The sequence below is a fragment of the Vulpes lagopus genome, chromosome 2 (genome assembly GCF_018345385.1).
Source record: "Vulpes lagopus strain Blue_001 chromosome 2, ASM1834538v1, whole genome shotgun sequence".
NCBI lineage: Eukaryota > Metazoa > Chordata > Mammalia > Carnivora > Canidae > Vulpes > Vulpes lagopus.
Genome location: NC_054825.1, coordinates 54,966,510 through 54,983,344, shown reverse-complemented (window position 1 = coordinate 54,983,344; position 16,835 = coordinate 54,966,510). Strand labels below are relative to the sequence as shown.

The 16,835-nt window shown below is 51.1% G+C and overlaps 3 protein-coding genes across 3 annotated transcripts in view; 2 read left to right on the top strand and 1 right to left on the bottom strand.

Moving 5' to 3' along the window:
* VPS13C (vacuolar protein sorting 13 homolog C) overlaps positions 1-3,091 on the bottom strand; it is a 172,667-nt gene extending 169,576 nt beyond the window's left edge. Inside the window, exon 1 of the mRNA XM_041745716.1 lies at positions 2,922-3,091. Coding sequence (XP_041601650.1) covers positions 2,922-3,021 — 100 coding nt within the window. The 5' untranslated portion in view covers positions 3,022-3,091. The remainder of the gene's footprint in view (positions 1-2,921) is intronic.
* A 7,242-nt stretch (positions 3,092-10,333) lies between these two features.
* Positions 10,334-13,520, top strand: LOC121481150 (C2 calcium-dependent domain-containing protein 4A-like). The gene is given in 4 exon segments (XM_041738240.1): positions 10,334-10,723; positions 10,945-11,219; positions 11,221-11,348; positions 11,350-13,520. Coding segments are annotated over 4 exon segments (1,092 nt in total). The 5' UTR covers positions 10,334-10,635; the 3' UTR covers positions 11,951-13,520.
* A 464-nt stretch (positions 13,521-13,984) lies between these two features.
* LOC121481133 (C2 calcium-dependent domain-containing protein 4A-like) lies at positions 13,985-16,380 on the top strand. The gene is given in 3 exon segments (XM_041738211.1): positions 13,985-14,617; positions 14,839-15,259; positions 15,261-16,380. Coding segments are annotated over 3 exon segments (1,122 nt in total). The 5' UTR covers positions 13,985-14,529; the 3' UTR covers positions 15,874-16,380.
* The last annotated feature ends 455 nt before the right edge of the window (positions 16,381-16,835 follow it).

Genomic DNA, 16,835 nt, shown 5'->3' with positions numbered 1-16,835 from the left:
CAACTTGTTCAGCACCCAGAAGGTCTCTTAAAAATGCAAAAGACAAACTCAATATTCTCCTTCAACCTGAGTTTCTCAACAAACATTTTTGGCTGGCTAATTCCTTGGTGTAAGGAGCCGTCCTATGCATTGCAGGATGTAGCAGTATGCCTAGGGTCTACCCACTAGATCCCAGCAGCATACCCCTGTTACTCAGTGTGACAACCAAAACTGTCTCAGACATTGCCAAATATTCCTTTGGGGCAAAGTCATTTCCAGTCGAAAATCACTGCTTTAGCCTAGTCAAACATTCCAGGTAAGTAGTATCAATTTAGGGGGTGCCTGGGTGGTTCAGTCAGGTAAGTGTCTGCCTTCCACTCAGGTCATGATTCCAGGGTCCTGGGATTGAGTCTCACATTGGGGTCCATGCTCCACAGGGAGCCTGCTTCTCCCTCTCCCTCTGCCTGCTGTTCCCTCTGCTTGTGCTCACTCTGTCAAATAAACAAATAAAATCTTTTTTTTCAATATCAGTTTAGTTTTCCATTTGTTTCTAAAGAATAGTAACATCAGTCCTGTGAAATGTTTAGAGGTTGAATTCTTTTATCACAACGTAAAAATTTAACAAGAAAAAAATGGGAACAGCCAAACTCTACTACACATAACCCTTATTTACTAAAAGTTTTCAAATAAGATTATATAAAATTTCCAATTCTTTATAAAACGTGTCAATGTAATGGATGTCCTAAATTATCAGCTATTTCATTAATACACCCACTTGTTTACCACCAAAACAAAGGGTGGCAAAACTTTATAGAAGCAGAGATGTGGGCTGATAAGGCTGAGGGAATCCCTAAGTGGACCTCCAGTAGATACAGTTAGTTCCTGAAAGGAGTTTATTTTCTCAGCCCTATATTAAAAGCGATGTTTGCCACCAACAGCATACCTCATTCTAAAAAAAAAAAAAAAAAAAAAAAAAAAGAAGATAGAAAGTTTCTTTTCCTATATACCACCTAAAAAAGGGACGAATTTTAAATGACATAATATTGTGGCATTTTTAATTTCAGATGTGAAAAAGTTCAAAATCCCCAGGCAGCATACTTCACAATTTCATACTAAAAACATGTACAACTAACATGAAAGTACTGGTACTGGAAGGAACCTCAGATGTTACCTATTATAACTTCCAATTTTAAAGAAAAAGGAAAGTAAGATTTGGTAGAGAAGAAACCTTTGAATATATCCATAAACTTTCTTTTTTTAAAAAAATCCATCTGATGTAAATAGGATACAGTGTTTTAACTTAACCTTACTTTAACTTAACTTTAGGTGATTTTGAGTAGTGACCACGTAGGAATATTCCATTATCTGGTATGATTTTTTTTTTAAGTTTAAATTAAGATGAAAAAAACAAAGGCCAAGGAAGGTTAATGGCTTGTCCAACACAACCTAGAGCCCACATTTCATAAATGCTAGCCTAGTTGATTGCTAGGGTTGATTGCTGAAGAAGGCAGCGCATGTTCGACTCCTTAAATGTCTCATCTTAACTTCTTTCTTTTGCATTGTATTAGCCTTGAGGGAGGGCATGTAAACAAAGAATGCAGTGTTGGGCAAACCACACAGAACCAATCAAATGACCAGCCACCTCTTCAAAGAAGGCTCATCCACAATCTAGGGCAGTGCTCATGGTTCTAGAACAACATCGCTCAATATAAATAAATGGTTCACGTCTGTAATTATAAATTTCAGGGGCCAGATTAAAAAAAAAAAAAGAAAAAGGAAACGGAGGAATGAACTTTTAATGATGTGTTTAACCCAATGTGCCCAAATATTATTTCAACACATAATCAACATAACAGATTGAGATACTACGCTTTCTCCTACTGAGTGTTTTCAAAACTCCACCTTCTTGGACACTTAGAGCAAACCTCAATGTGAACTAACTGCATTCCGAGTGCCTAATAGACGCAGTGGCTGCTGGCTACCCTATCAGGCAGTGCAGGTCTTTAACTTTTAGACTAAAGTAAAAGCAGCTCCACGCGCTTGAGCAGTTCTTTGGGTTTCCTTACAAAGCTGACAAAATTCCCAAAAGTCCTTTACAGAGTGAAACAAGTATCCTCAAATCCCCAAAGCTTAACATGCATCATCAGCACAAATAATCCTCCTGAAGAGCGTGCAAGCATACTACTTCCTGCCTACTTGTACATACTCGGTGTGGGGGCCAGTGTGCGTTTGGGGCGTGCACCTAGCTAAGGATGATGCCCGTCGTGGCTTGAATTATTTCTGTCTGCCATCCAAAACAGAACTGGAAAAAAGTCTACTGGAGCGAAGGAAACGTCAAGGGAAGAAAATCGTTTTCTCGGATGCTAAAAGTATTGTAAGAAGCCATACTAAACAGGCCTTTAGTAACGATCTTCCAGGGCCAATCGGCCCCTTCTCAAATCCTGCCGCTCTATAGAAGGGAAGCCGTTCCTGCTCGCCATAAAATGCCCGGAGAAGGTGACTGGGAGAGGCCATTTCCTTTTTCTTCCTTTCCTTGGTGCCACTTATCAGAGTGTGTGAGCGCACAGCCATGCCGGCTGCACGCGGTGCGGGAGGAGGAACCTCTCTTCGCAGGCCCTGCAGCCCCCGGGGCCCGGTGAGGACGGGGGGGGGGGGGGGTGGTCCCGGCGGGGCGCGGGGGCCGCCCCCGGGGCCGGAAGGTGGGAGCTCCCGCAGCGCGAGCGCGACCCCGGCCGCGTCTCCCCCCGCCGGGCGGGCACCCCGGGCCTCCCGGCCCCCGCGCACCTGCCGCCTGGGGAGGGGGCCCCGCCGAGCGCCCTCCCCGGAGGCGGAGTCTCGGGCGGCAGAGGGAGCTGGGCCCGGGCTGGAGCCGCGCGGGAGGGGCCGCGGCGGGGCCCCCGCAGCCTGCACGGGCAGGCCGCCCGCCGCGCCCTCTCGCTTACCGCCCCAGATCCCCAGCTTCAGCTGGGACTTGTTCAGGTTCTCCACATAGTCCCCCAGGAAGCGGTTCAGCAGGTCCGCGACCACCGACTCCAGCACCATGGTGGGACTGAGGAACCGAGCGGCAGAGGGAGGAGCCGGAACCGCCCGGCGCAGCTGAGGGCGGCGAGGCGCGCCGCGAATGACAGCCCCGCGGGCGCCGCCACGCCGCCACGCCCCCACGCCGCGCGCGTGACCCAGGCTCTGCGCAGGCGCGCGGGCGCGGGCGCGCACGCGCACGCGCCCCCGCCCCCGCCGCCGGGGACCCCAGGATGCGCGCGCGGGGCGGAAAGCTCGCCTCCTCTGCAGCCTCGGTCCCCGCCACCCGAGGGCGGGCGGAGGAGCGACGCGGAGGCCGGCTCTGCGCTGGCCCTCGCAGCCCGAGGCACCAGAGCACCGGGAAGTTAAGGAAAAGGCAGGGCGGGGATCCCTGGGTGGCTCAGCCCTTTGGCCCGGGGCGTGATCCTGAAGTCCCGGGATCGAGTCCCACGTCGGGCTCCCTGCAGGGAGCCTGCTTCTCCCTCTGCCTCTGTCTCTGCCTCTCTCTCTGTCATGAATGAATAAATTAAAAAATAAATAAAAAATTAAAAAAGAAAAGGAAGGGCAGGAGTTACTGAGCGCAGCGACATCTATGTGGCCGCTCCGTGCGCCTACCGTCGCCTCCAGTCGGGCGACCCCGGGTCCCCGAGAGCCCCCCGTCCCGGGCAGCAGCAGGTCCCCCGGTGCCCCGCTTGGCCCCGAGCGGACCCGCGCCTCCCAGGCCCCACGTCCATCCTCAGCGCCTCCTAAGCAACCAGCCTTTCACCCCTGGGTCAGGCGGGGGGAAGGAGCCGCTGTGCCCTTGTCCTGCTGCAGCTAACGCCACACATCTCCGTTTCTTTTTGCTTCTTGAAAACTTTATTTAAAAGTAAAAGAGGGAACAGAATGGCATCAAAGAAATGAAAGATTAAGATGGCAACTGAATATGCATTTTGTTCCTGCCCTTTCCCTGAGCTTGATTCACTTTTACTCGGGAACCACTTCTCCGTTACCTCCTTAAGAAAATGAAGAACCAACCCAGTACTTCCTTTAAGTCTGGGTTCGCTGTTATTTAGAGATCACTTTCTTCCCTATTACAGTTGAACTGTTCCCAGTGTGGCAAGACATTAAGAGTGGGGGTTTTTATGATGCAAGGCCTCTCCACCTTCATAAGATCTAAGCACCCACTGACCAATTCTCTTCAGAGAACCGGACTTTTTTCTAATATTTCAGAAAGCTGTTGGGGTATGGTGGACAGAAACATAAATGCCAAAATTATTTGTAATCACAAATATTTATTAATGGCTTTGCTACATATCATGCCTGAAAAACTATGAAGTGCTCCTAAACAACTGCTATCAACCAAATATTTGTGTCTCCCCAAAATTCAAGCATTGAAATCCTAATCCCTAATGGTAACGGTATTAGGAGGTGGGGCCTTAAGGTGGTACTTAAGTCATTAGGTAATTAAGCAAAGTCCTCATGAGTGGATTTAGTACCCTTTTAAAAATGACACCCCCCCCCCAAAAAAAAAAACCCCAAAAAGGACTCAGCTCCCCCATTACTGTTTCCATGTCAGAACACAAGAAAACAGTAATCTTAGGAGCCAGGAAGTGGATCCACACCAGATTCTGAATTGCCTGGCACCTTGATATTGGACTTCCAGTCTTCAGAATTGTGAGAAATGAATTTGCATTGTTTTTAAACCACACAGTCTGTAGTATTTTATTACAATAGGCTGAATGGACTAAGGATCAAAAAGAAAAATCACTTAAGTTCAACATCCACTGGAGAAGAAAAAAAAAAATCAAAAAGTCTGCAACGGGTGTTATGTAAAATGGATGTAAAAGAAAGAATTAATACAAGTCAGTACTATCAAGATCTACCTCCACCCTCTACTGCCACACACAGAAAATAAATCCTTAACCATTTGTTTTTCCTTGCTCAGTCACCCTGATAAAATACCTCAGAGGCACTTTGTTTGCACTTCAACATCTGCAAACAATTAAAAGCCAAACCTGTCTATTGTGTTTTTGCCACTTTTCCTAATTCTTCTATCTCACCTGGAGCACACAATCACCTTCTAAACTGCCTCCAGCTTTTCCCTTCTCCATCCATCTGCACATTGCCACAGGAGCTAGTTTCTAAAGCAAGGTGAACTCAGTCAACTGCTCAAAAACACCCACTAACTTTCCAGTGTTCAGAACACCCTCCTCAATCTGTCCCCAAGGTGTTTCTAGTCTACCCATCCTCCTCCAGCAATCTCTCTCCCATTGTACACTCACACCAATGATGCACTGAGGGGAAAATAAAACAAAACAAAATATTATGTTCTGGTTGGGATAGGCATGCACCATGAAACAGTTGAGCAAATAATGCAAGGATATATGAATAACAGTGCAAGATAATATGGAAGCTGCCACAGGCAGGATAACGTGGTCAAACAAATGAAACAGAAGGCACAATCCGCTGGGAGAAGTGGTCAATACTAATCCTCATATAATAATAACTCCTTGCACTTCTATGGTACTTTACACAGTTGAAAGAATAATGTGTGTGCTTTTATATGGATTATTCCATTTTATTAATATTCAGTCATAATTTATGAGCCAAGGTATATACATTTTCATGTAATCCTACAAAAGAAATCTGTGAGATAAGTAATGCAGGTAGTATTAGCACCATTTTTTACAGGAAAATAAGTCAGGAATATTAAGCAATTAACCCAGAATTATGCAGCAGGTATTAATTTCCTTTAGCTTCCTGAACATTGCTACCCTTTTCTCTTTCAATAATTATAGTTAAATCAGTGGTAGGCTAGTAGTAATTCTCAAATATCTTACTTTGGAAAGTTAATGAAAGAACAGAAAATTTTGGAGTGGAAAATTCAGCTCAAAATTGGCAGTATAAATAATGCTATTACCATATAATATAAAAAGCCTATAAATTTTAATATTTTCCATTTTAAGTATGTTTTGAGGGTTTGCTAATGTGCATACTGTAATGCTCCAAATCCTACATACTTCTTGAAGAAATCAGATATTTACAGTCCTAATCCAAAACAAACTAATGTAATGGAACACCATTAGCATTCTGATGTATAGCAGTATACCCAAAGGAATGAGGATATGAAGGTTTAAAGAAAGTGAACATTGTAGCAATTACATTTCTTATATACAATCTAGTTCAACAATCATGCAGACAACAAAGACAATCACAAAAGTAAATCACAATGTGGGATTGAGCAATAAAAACAGGTGATCAAAATATAATTTCCATTTTAAAAATGAAAGTCAAAATTAGGAATACTCGTTAAAAGTTAACAACTCTTGGGGCACCGGAGTGGCTCAGTCAGTTAAGTGTCTAACTCTTGATTTCAGCTCAGGTCATGATCTCAGGGTCCTGAGATGGAGCCCCATATTGGGCTCTGTGCTGTTGCAGAGTCTGCTTAAGGTTCTCTTTCTCCCTCTCCCATGGTCCCTCTCCCCCAAATCACATGCATATGCTCTCTCCCTCTCAAAAAAAATTAATTCTTGTTTAAAAATTGAAATATAAGAAATTCTAACTTTGTACTACCTCATACACACATGCTATTTCCTTACCTTTTGTTGAGAGAAGCAAAAGGCATTTGGGGGAAAGGAAGGAAATGAAGGAGAAAGCTAGAGAATAAGCCTCACACTGTGGACTGTCAGAAAAGTTAGGAAGATTGGCTGGCAGGAAGCACTGGAGCAGATTGCAGAATTTGAGAGTCAGAGGAAAACAAATCTGGCTAAGTCAACCTCCTCATCTGACAGGTGGAGACAAGTATGAAAGAGAATTAAGGGACTTGCTAATATTCCACAAGTTAGTGACTGTCAGAGCTAAAACCCAATGTCCTGACTCCCTGATCTGTGTTTTTTCCATCTCCATACTCTACCTCCTTAAATGAGAAAGAAGAATGAGCCAGAACACTGGTATTTTTTATTCGGTTGTCAACTCTCTTTTTCTTGCTTTCTGCGACACCCAACCTCCAATTTATTTTTCTTTTTTAAGTCCACTTTACATTGTTCAGTTTCCTCCTAACACCTCTGGCCTGGATGGTATGTAATTTATTCATACTTACTTCACCAAATTATTTTATAGTTCCATTAATGGATGTTCCCATGAAGGGCCACAGCCTTCTTCTGAGTAGATCTGTGTGTTCCAGGCACAGGGCTTGACCCTGTTACACTGTCCTCCCAAGTATTCCACGGCTCATGCTTCTGAGGTAAGTAAAACATAAGGCTTAATGTGGTTACAGTAAACTAGCCATGCAAAGACAGGCCTGCTATTTTCAAGAAACCTTATACAGGAAATGCTGCTAAAGTGTTACTGAATAAGGTGAATTGTTAATAAAAACAAACAAATCTGTCTTATTTGGCCACAAAGAAAAATGTTTTTAAAGGACTCCTTGTGTGAATCACCTAATCCCTACGTAAACCTGTATAATAATAACAGCTAGCAGTCCACCAGCACTTGCTGTGTACCAGACATTTCATGTATTTTTAACACAACAGTTTTGGGTGGTAGGTATTATTACCCCCGTTTTATAACACAGACTCAAAGAGCTTAATTAACTTCCCTACAGTTCCATAGCTAGAAAGTTGCATAAACAGATTCAACCTGGGACAAATTTACTCCAAAGTCTGTATTTCTTCACCCATAAATCATTTCTCACGCTCTGGCACTTTTTCCCCTTCTCTTACCACAATATAGCTTTGCTTCTCAAATTGTGAGCCTCAACATTTTAATCAAGGGCTCTCTGAGCTCTCACTTGGAGCGCTAACAGCCTCTTGTCTCCTAACAAAAAGTGAGTCAAAACACATGAACATGACCCACAAGTATACGATTCAGCAATTATTCTCCCATAGATTTAGCACAGCCCCAAGAGTTTTGGCCAGGCATGAAAATGATATATCTAGTTAAGGGCATGGGAAACCTAGGGACTGTCAACCCTACCTCCCTACCAAGACTACATATATAAATTCTGTTCAATAGTTCCTTCTCACTCCTGCCTCAGCTAAACAAAATAAAATATTTCATTCCCATCATTGCTCCTTTGATGGATGTATATAGCTGATGTGATCTTATACAGCCTGGGTCCACCTGTCTAATATGGTGGCTGAAACCCTGAAGCATTCAGTAAATAACTTCTTTGAGTGAATGAATAAATGAGAATTTGTTCTCTTCTATAATAACAACACATCATATCAGACATTGTGTATCTTACGCTGTATGCTAGAGTCTTAATATGGCTTATCTTATTATATTTTTATGACAACCCTGTAAGTACATATTATTATCAGAAGTAGTGAGGGAGCTCTCCAGGATCTCTTTTATACTATCATTAATTTCATTACCTGTCAAAGGTCCCACCTACTATTGTACATGTTTTTTTTTTTAATTTTTTTTTAATTTTTTATTTATTTATGATAGTCACAGAGAGAGAGAGAGAGAGGCAGAGACACAGGCAGAGGGAGAAGCAGGCTCCATGCACCGGGAGCCTGATGTGGGATTCGATCCCGGGTCTCCAGGATCGCGCCCTGGGCCAAAGGCAGGCGCCAAACCGCTGCGCCACCCAGGGATCCCATACTATTGTACATTTGATACTGTGGCTTAGAAAGGTTAAATAACTTGCTCAAGTGACATAATATGAAGCCATTCTACAATCAAAACCAGGTCTGATTTCAGACCCAGTTTCCTTTTTTTTTTTTTCCCTAAGATTTCATTTATTTGAGTGAAGAGAGGGAGAGAGCAAACAGGAGTGGGAGGAGAGACAGAGAGCTAGGGAGAAGCAGATAACCTACTAAGCAGGGAGCGCAACGTAGGGCCCAATCCCAGGACCCTGAGATCAAGACCTGAGTGAAAGGGAGACGCTTAAGTGATTGAGCCACTTAGGCATGCCGCATGCCCAGGCCCAGTTTTCTTAACCACAGCACTCAAGATTGCCTCTTTTATTTTTATTATTATTAATAATAATCATTACTTCTATGTATTTAGCACTAACCAAGTTCCAGGCACAATGCTAAGTATTTTACATTATTAGATTCATTTAGTTCCCAAAATAACTCATTCGTTGCTAATGTGTATTATTTTCTCCATTTTCCATCACTATGTGAACTTGGTAAGTTACTAGGAATAATCATAATTTGCAGATTTATGGGACAATTCTACAGACTATATATAAATCATGGAGCACAATGTTTGTGTATGTATATCCTGAAAAGAAAATGCATATGCCCAATCCTAAAACCACCTTTGGATGAATTTGATTTCACTGAACGTTATTTTATATAATTACTGAACATTATTTGAAGAAGTAATTAACTTACAAGGCAGTATCTTTTTTTGAAGATTTTATTTATTTATTAATGAGAGAGAGAGACAGAGAGAGGGAGAGAGGCAGAAACACAGGCAGAGGGAGAAGCAGGGAGCCTGATGTGGGACTTGATCCCCGGACCCCAGGATCACGCGCCTGGCCAAAGGCAGTCGCTAAACCGCTGAGCCACCCAGGGATCCCCCTACAAGGCAGTATCTTAAAAAGAAACAGTATACACCCAAATGCTAAACAAAATGCCTCGAATCTCTTTTAATCTGAGCTAGCTGGAAGCAGTTCTCCTACAGAATAGGTCAGTTTTCAAAAGGAAGAAAAGGGGTCTCCCAGGTGGGTACAGCCTAGAAAGACCAGGGGTGGCCGGGGCTGGCTTCAAAGGATGGTTTCAACAGCACAGTTGTATGCAGGAACGTATTTTCCCAATCAAAAATCAGCACATGGGGGGATCCCCAGGTGGCTCAGCGGTTTGGCGCCTGCCTTCGGTCCAGGCATGATCCTGGAGTCCCGGGATCGAGTCCCACATCAGGCTCCCTGCATGGGGCCTGCTTCTCCCTCTGCCTCTCTCTGTGTGTGTCTATCATGAATAAATAAATAAAATCTTTTTAAAAAATCAGCACACATGGCTTAAGTGGGGTGACTTAAAATCAACCAAGAGGGCACATTTAAATAAATAAATTCAGGACTGAAAACGAGAAAGCAGGTTAAGACACTCGATAGAGTCAAGATTTAACCCTTTTGCACGTGACACCATAGAACCTTGTTTAGGGTTTCTGAGAATAACAGGCCCACCTGCCGCAGGAGAGAGAAAGTACTGGACGTCTTGGATTTGCGCAGTCGACCCAGCCACGTGGCAGAGCGGAAGGCCGGGCGTCAGGTTACCCAGCGGCGCCTGTCGCGCCCGCCCCGTGGCCAGCGGTGGGGCCGCAGGTATAAAGGCTCGGGCCGCCGTCCTGGAGCAGCGCTGCTGACTCCTGCCGCGCGCTCTGAACTGGCTACGGGCGGCGCGCCTCTGGCTCCGGGCGCGGGGCGGACCGTGCAGGCCCCCACCTGACACCGGACCCCAGACCCCAGGTGCGCCACGAGGGACTCCCGTCCTCGTCTACCTGCCCTGGGGGCAGCCGTGAGTCCCGGAGGGGATCCTTATTGTAATTCTCGCCAAGGACTAGAGCGCAGTAACCCAAGGATTCGGGAAACGATTGCACAGACAAAGCGCCTCCTGGCACTGAGGACGGCACGACCAAAGTTAGAAGGCAGCGTTCGGCCGGCGAAGGAGGATCGAGCTTAAATCAACAAGCCCCGAAGGGTACATGACTCCTGGAGACGACCGAGGACTGTCGGCACCTGAAACTTGCAATACAGCTTGCGACAGCAGCGCGGGGGCTGGCTCGCAGCGTCCCGGGCGAGGCGGGGGGCAGGAGCCCTAACAAGGCGAGACGCGGGTCGCTGCGCCCGGCAGCCCCCACCGCCGACGGCCGGTGCGCCGCGGGGGTCACCTGGGTCCCGCGCCCGCCCCATGTGGTGCCTGGACAGGCTCCGCTTGGGCCCCGAGCGCCTGCCGAGGGGCAGGAACGGGGTTCCCCAGGGCCGGGCCCACCGGCTCCCGACGCTCGCGCCCGCCGCCTGGGAAAACGTGCTCACCCCCGACCGCATCCCCGAGTTCTGCATCCCCCCGCGCCTCGCGCCCTGCACCGGCGTGGCCGCGCTCCGGGTTTCCTGGAGCCAGGCGGCCGCACTAGGCGCTGCGGCCGGACACACGGACTGGGACCCGCGCTCGCAGGCCGCGCTCTCGCTGCCGCACCTGCCCCGCGGGCGCACCGCCTACGGCTTCTGCGCGCTGCTCGAGAGTCCGCACACGCGCCGCAAGGAGTCGCTCTTCCTCGGCGGCCCCGGCGCCGCCCCGCCCCCGCCCCCGGGCGCAGCCCCGGCCGCCGCCGCCCCCGCGCTCCCCGCCCGCCCCCCCGCCCCCGCCCCCGCCCGGCGCCGCGCGCGCCCGCCCCGCCCGCCCCGCCGGCCCGCGCCCGCCGCCTCCTGCGCGCCCCCGAAGGGCTGCTGAGCCGCGCGCTGCGAGCCCGGGGGAGCCGCGGCGGGGCCCGGGACGGCCGCGGGGACGAGCCGCCCGCCCGGGCCGGGGCCCCCTCCCCCTCCCCCTCCCCTTGCCCCTCCCCCTCGCCGCCGCCGCCGCCCGAGCGCCTGGAGGCCGAGGGCACCGTGGCCCTGGGCCGCGCCGGGGGCGCCCTGCGCCTGGCCGCCGAGTACAGTCGGGCCAGCGGGCGGCTCCGCGTGCGGCTGCTCGGCGCCGAGGGCCGGGCCGCGGGGGCCGCGGGGGCCGCCGAGCCCCGCGCCGTCGGCTGCCGCGTGAGCTTCGTGCTGCGGCCGCCGGGCCAGACGCGCCCGCAGCGCAGCGCCGTGGTCCGGCCGAGCCGCGCGGCCGCCTCGGAGCAGGACGTGTGGCTGGACGGGCTGTCGGAGGAGCAGCTGCGCCGCCTCGCCGTGCGCGTCCAGGCGGAGGAGCGGGGCCGCGGCCGCGAGCGGGGCCGCCTGCGGGGCCAGGGCGAGCTGCTGCTGGGCGCCCTGCTGCTCCCCGCGGGGCCCGGCCTCCGACCGCCGCCGCGCGCCAAGTAACGGCCAGGTGTCGACTCTCGGACGCAGGCCTTTGTTCAGTCCAGCGTTGGCACAGGTGTTGCCGGAGTCACCGCCATACAGGGCGGAACATCCTGCGTGGATACCTCGCACGTTCGTTTCAGCAAGTGATACGCTGTTCTGCAGCCGTGTTCCTAGTGCGGACGGACGACGGTTCCCACGAAGTGTTAAAACGGGACGGTGCCTGATGACCTATCCGCCCCAGCCCCCTCTGTTGAAGTGTGTTTACTCCGCAACATCCGCGGAGACCAGCTTAGAGCGTGTATTACTTTGGAAGCATCATTTAAGGCCTCGGGTGAAAAAATGAAGCTAACAGGGATGAAGTAACTTTTTCAAGACCAGCAGTAAATTATTAATAGAAGCTGCCAACCCGATTGATGCTTTTAGCCACATCCTGCGGGAAGCACTGGAAAAATTGAAGCCGTCTTAATAGTCTAAGCTAAAATAATAATAGTTTTACAAATATTAACTTGTTTGATTTTTTTTTTTTTACAAAAACCTAAAAGGCAGGCACAGTTGCCCCCATTTTGCAGATGAGGATATTGAGGCACTGAATACAGAGCTGAGTCAGGATTTGTACCTAGTCAATCAGTATTTTACTCACTACCTTCTAGAAGTAATACCAAGCATCTGGAGGGTTCGTCTCATTACTGTTGTGGGACTGCAACCTATATCTGAAACTGTGGATTCTGAGTTAGGGGTCTCTTCACATCCTCAGACCCTAGCAGAAAAGCAAATCGGTTGAAATGAGTAATTCATATTCTCATGCAAATGTCTAAGATTCCGTCTGAGAAGATGCTAACTAGCCTCAGAATCATAGAAAAAAGAGTGCTAGCCTAATTGCCCCCAGCTGAGCTAATGTGCCAGGGCAGGTAGTCTAGAATGTACCTATAATACTGTTCTACCTCTGGCTTCTGATATTAACAATAAATGTATTGTTTTAAGGGATGATTGTCCTCCCTTGCTCACACTCACTGCCAAACAAGCTTATTTCTTCCTTTGCTACACATACAGGAGGAAAATGTGTCCTAAAATGAGGGTTGAAAATATGTGAATATGTGGTGTGGTATTAAATATGACTACATTTGCAGTCTGGGTTCAGAAACTGTCTCTGCTTGCACTAAACTGTTGAGTTTCATCAACTGGTGCTCATGAAAAAATGCTGTTTAAAACAGGGTTTCGGTGTTAGTCACAACCCAGGCATAAACTGAAAATGGGTTACTGTGGTAGATATCCACAATGACCATCACTGAACAAATGTGAAGAATAACTGTGAACTCCCTTGGCTCTGTCCAAATCAGCCCCAGCCAGAAGCTCCATGTGGTTACTCAAGTGAATGATGACATAACAGTAGCTCAGACCTTTCATGCGCACACTTCAGTCTACTTACCCTAAGTCACCACATCCCTGGCCTTCAAACCAACAACTTTTTTAAAAATGTATAACTTGCTTCAAGATGTCAGAATTTTGGTAGAGTAACTGAGTTCACATATCTAGTACTTTAAAAGGAAAATAAATGGAAAGTGAAAACAACTTGGCTACATACAATATATCATGTTGGGATTTTATTTTATTTTTAAGATTTTATTTATTTAGTCACGAGAGACACAGGGAGAGAGAGAGAGGCAGAGACACAGGCAGAGGGAGAAGCAGGGCCCCATGCAGGGAGCCTGATGGGGGACTCGATCCTAGGTCTCCAGGATCAAACCCCGGGCTGAAGGCAGCGCTAAACCGCTGAGCCACCAGGGCTGAGCCCACCAGGCTGCTCCATGTTGGGATTTTATTTACGTCCTGCTTTTGTAAATATTTTTACTGCCTCTCTCTGTGTGTGTCTATCATGAATAAATAAATAAAATCTTTTTAAAAAATCAGCACACATGGCTTAAGTGGGGTGACTTAAAATCAACCAAGAGGGCACATTTAAATAAATTCAGGACTGAAAACGAGAAAGCAGGTTAAGACACTCGATAGAGTCAAGATTTAACCCTTTTGCACGTGACACCATAGAACCTTGTTTAGGGTTTCTGAGAATAACAGGCCCACCTGCCGCAGGAGAGAGAAAGTACTGGACGTCTTGGATTTGCGCAGTCGACCCAGCCACGTGGCAGAGCGGAAGGCCCGGCGTCAGGTTACCCAGCGGCGCCTGTCGCGCCCGCCCCGTGGCCAGCGGTGGGGCCGCAGGTATAAAGGCTCGGGCCGCCGTCCTGGAGCAGCGCTGCTGACTCCTGCCGCGCGCTCTGAACTGGCTACGGGCGGCGCGCCTCTGGCTCGGGGCGCGGGGCGGACCGTGCAGGCCCCCACCTGACACCGGACCCCAGACCCCAGGTGCGCCACGAGGGACTCCCGTCCTCGTCTACCTGCCCTGGGGGCAGCCGTGAGTCCCGGAGGGGATCCTTATTGTAATTCTCGCCAAGGACTAGAGCGCAGTAACCCAAGGATTCGGGAAACGATTGCACAGACAAAGCGCCTCCTGGCACTGAGGACGGCACGACCAAAGTTAGAAGGCAGCGTTCGGCCGGCGAAGGAGGATCGAGCTTAAATCAACAAGCCCCGAAGGGTACATGACTCCTGGAGACGACCGAGGACTGTCGGCACCTGAAACTTGCAATACAGCTTGCGACAGCAGCGCGGGGGCTGGCTCGCAGCGTCCCGGGCGAGGCGGGGGGCAGGAGCCCTAACAAGGCGAGACGCGGGTCGCTGCGCCCGGCAGCCCCCACCGCCGACGGCCGGTGCGCCGCGGGGGTCACCTGGGTCCCGCGCCCGCCCCATGTGGTGCCTGGACAGGCTCCGCTTGGGCCCCGAGCGCCTGCCGAGGGGCAGGAACGGGGTTCCCCAGGGCCGGGCCCACCGGCTCCCGACGCTCGCGCCCGCCGCCTGGGAAAACGTGCTCACCCCCGACCGCATCCCCGAGTTCTGCATCCCCCCGCGCCTCGCGCCCTGCACCGGCGTGGCCGCGCTCCGGGTTTCCTGGAGCCAGGCGGCCGCACTAGGCGCTGCGGCCGGACACACGGACTGGGACCCGCGCTCGCAGGCCGCGCTCTCGCTGCCGCACCTGCCCCGCGGGCGCACCGCCTACGGCTTCTGCGCGCTGCTCGAGAGTCCGCACACGCGCCGCAAGGAGTCGCTCTTCCTCGGCGGCCCCGGCGCCGCCCCGCCCCCGCCCCCGCCCCCGCCCCCGCCCCCGGGCGCAGCCCCGGCCGCCGCCGCCCCCGCGCTCCCCGCCCGCCCCCGCCCCCCGCCCCCGCCCGGCGCCGCGCGCGCCCGCCCCGCCCGCCCCGCCGGCCCGCGCCCGCCGCCTCCTGCGCGCCCCCGAAGGGCTGCTGAGCCGCGCGCTGCGAGCCCGGGGGAGCCGCGGCGGGGCCCGGGACGGCCGCGGGGACGAGCCGCCCGCCCGGGCCGGGGCCCCCTCCCCCCTCCCCCTCCCCTCTGCCCCCTCCCCCTCGCCGCCGCCGCCGCCCGAGCGCCTGGAGGCCGAGGGCACCGTGGCCCTGGGCCGCGCCGGGGGCGCCCTGCGCCTGGCCGCCGAGTACAGTCGGGCCAGCGGGCGGCTCCGCGTGCGGCTGCTCGGCGCCGAGGGCCGGGCCGCGGGGGCCGCGGGGGCCGCGGGGGCCGCCGAGCCCCGCGCCGTCGGCTGCCGCGTGAGCTTCGTGCTGCGGCCGCCGGGCCAGACGCGCCCGCAGCGCAGCGCCGTGGTCCGGCCGAGCCGCGCGGCCGCCTCGGAGCAGGACGTGTGGCTGGACGGGCTGTCGGAGGAGCAGCTGCGCCGCCTCGCCGTGCGCGTCCAGGCGGAGGAGCGGGGCCGCGGCCGCGAGCGGGGCCGCCTGCGGGGCCAGGGCGAGCTGCTGCTGGGCGCCCTGCTGCTCCCCGCGGGGCCCGGCCTCCGACCGCCGCCGCGCGCCAAGTAACGGCCAGGTGTCGACTCTCGGACGCAGGCCTTTGTTCAGTCCAGCGTTGGCACAGGTGTTGCCGGAGTCACCGCCATACAGGGCGGAACATCCTGCGTGGATACCTCGCACGTTCGTTTCAGCAAGTGATACGCTGTTCTGCAGCCGTGTTCCTAGTGCGGACGGACGACGGTTCCCACGAAGTGTTAAAACGGGACGGTGCCTGATGACCTATCCGCCCCAGCCCCCTCTGTTGAAGTGTGTTTACTCCGCAACATCCGCGGAGACCAGCTTAGAGCGTGTATTACTTTGGAAGCATCATTTAAGGCCTCGGGTGAAAAAATGAAGCTAACAGGGATGAAGTAACTTTTTCAAGACCAGCAGTAAATTATTAATAGAAGCTGCCAACCCGATTGATGCTTTTAGCCACATCCTGCGGGAAGCACTGGAAAAATTGAAGCCGTCTTAATAGTCTAAGCTAAAATAATAATAGTTTTACAAATATTAACTTGTTTGATTTTTTTTTTTTTTACAAAAACCTAAAAGGCAGGCACAGTTGCCCCCATTTTGCAGATGAGGATATTGAGGCACTGAATACAGAGCTGAGTCAGGATTTGTACCTAGTCAATCAGTATTTTACTCACTACCTTCTAGAAGTAATACCAAGCATCTGGAGGGTTCGTCTCATTACTGTTGTGGGACTGCAACCTATATCTGAAACTGTGGATTCTGAGTTAGGGGTCTCTTCACATCCTCAGACCCTAGCAGAAAAGCAAATCGGTTGAAATGAGTAATTCATATTCTCATGCAAATGTCTAAGATTCCGTCTGAGAAGATGCTAACTAGCCTCAGAATCATAGAAAAAAGAGTGCTAGCCTAATTGCCCCCAGCTGAGCTAATGTGCCAGGGCAGGTAGTCTAGAATGTACCTATAATACTGTTCTACCTCTGGCTTCTGATATTAACAATAAATGTATTGTTTTA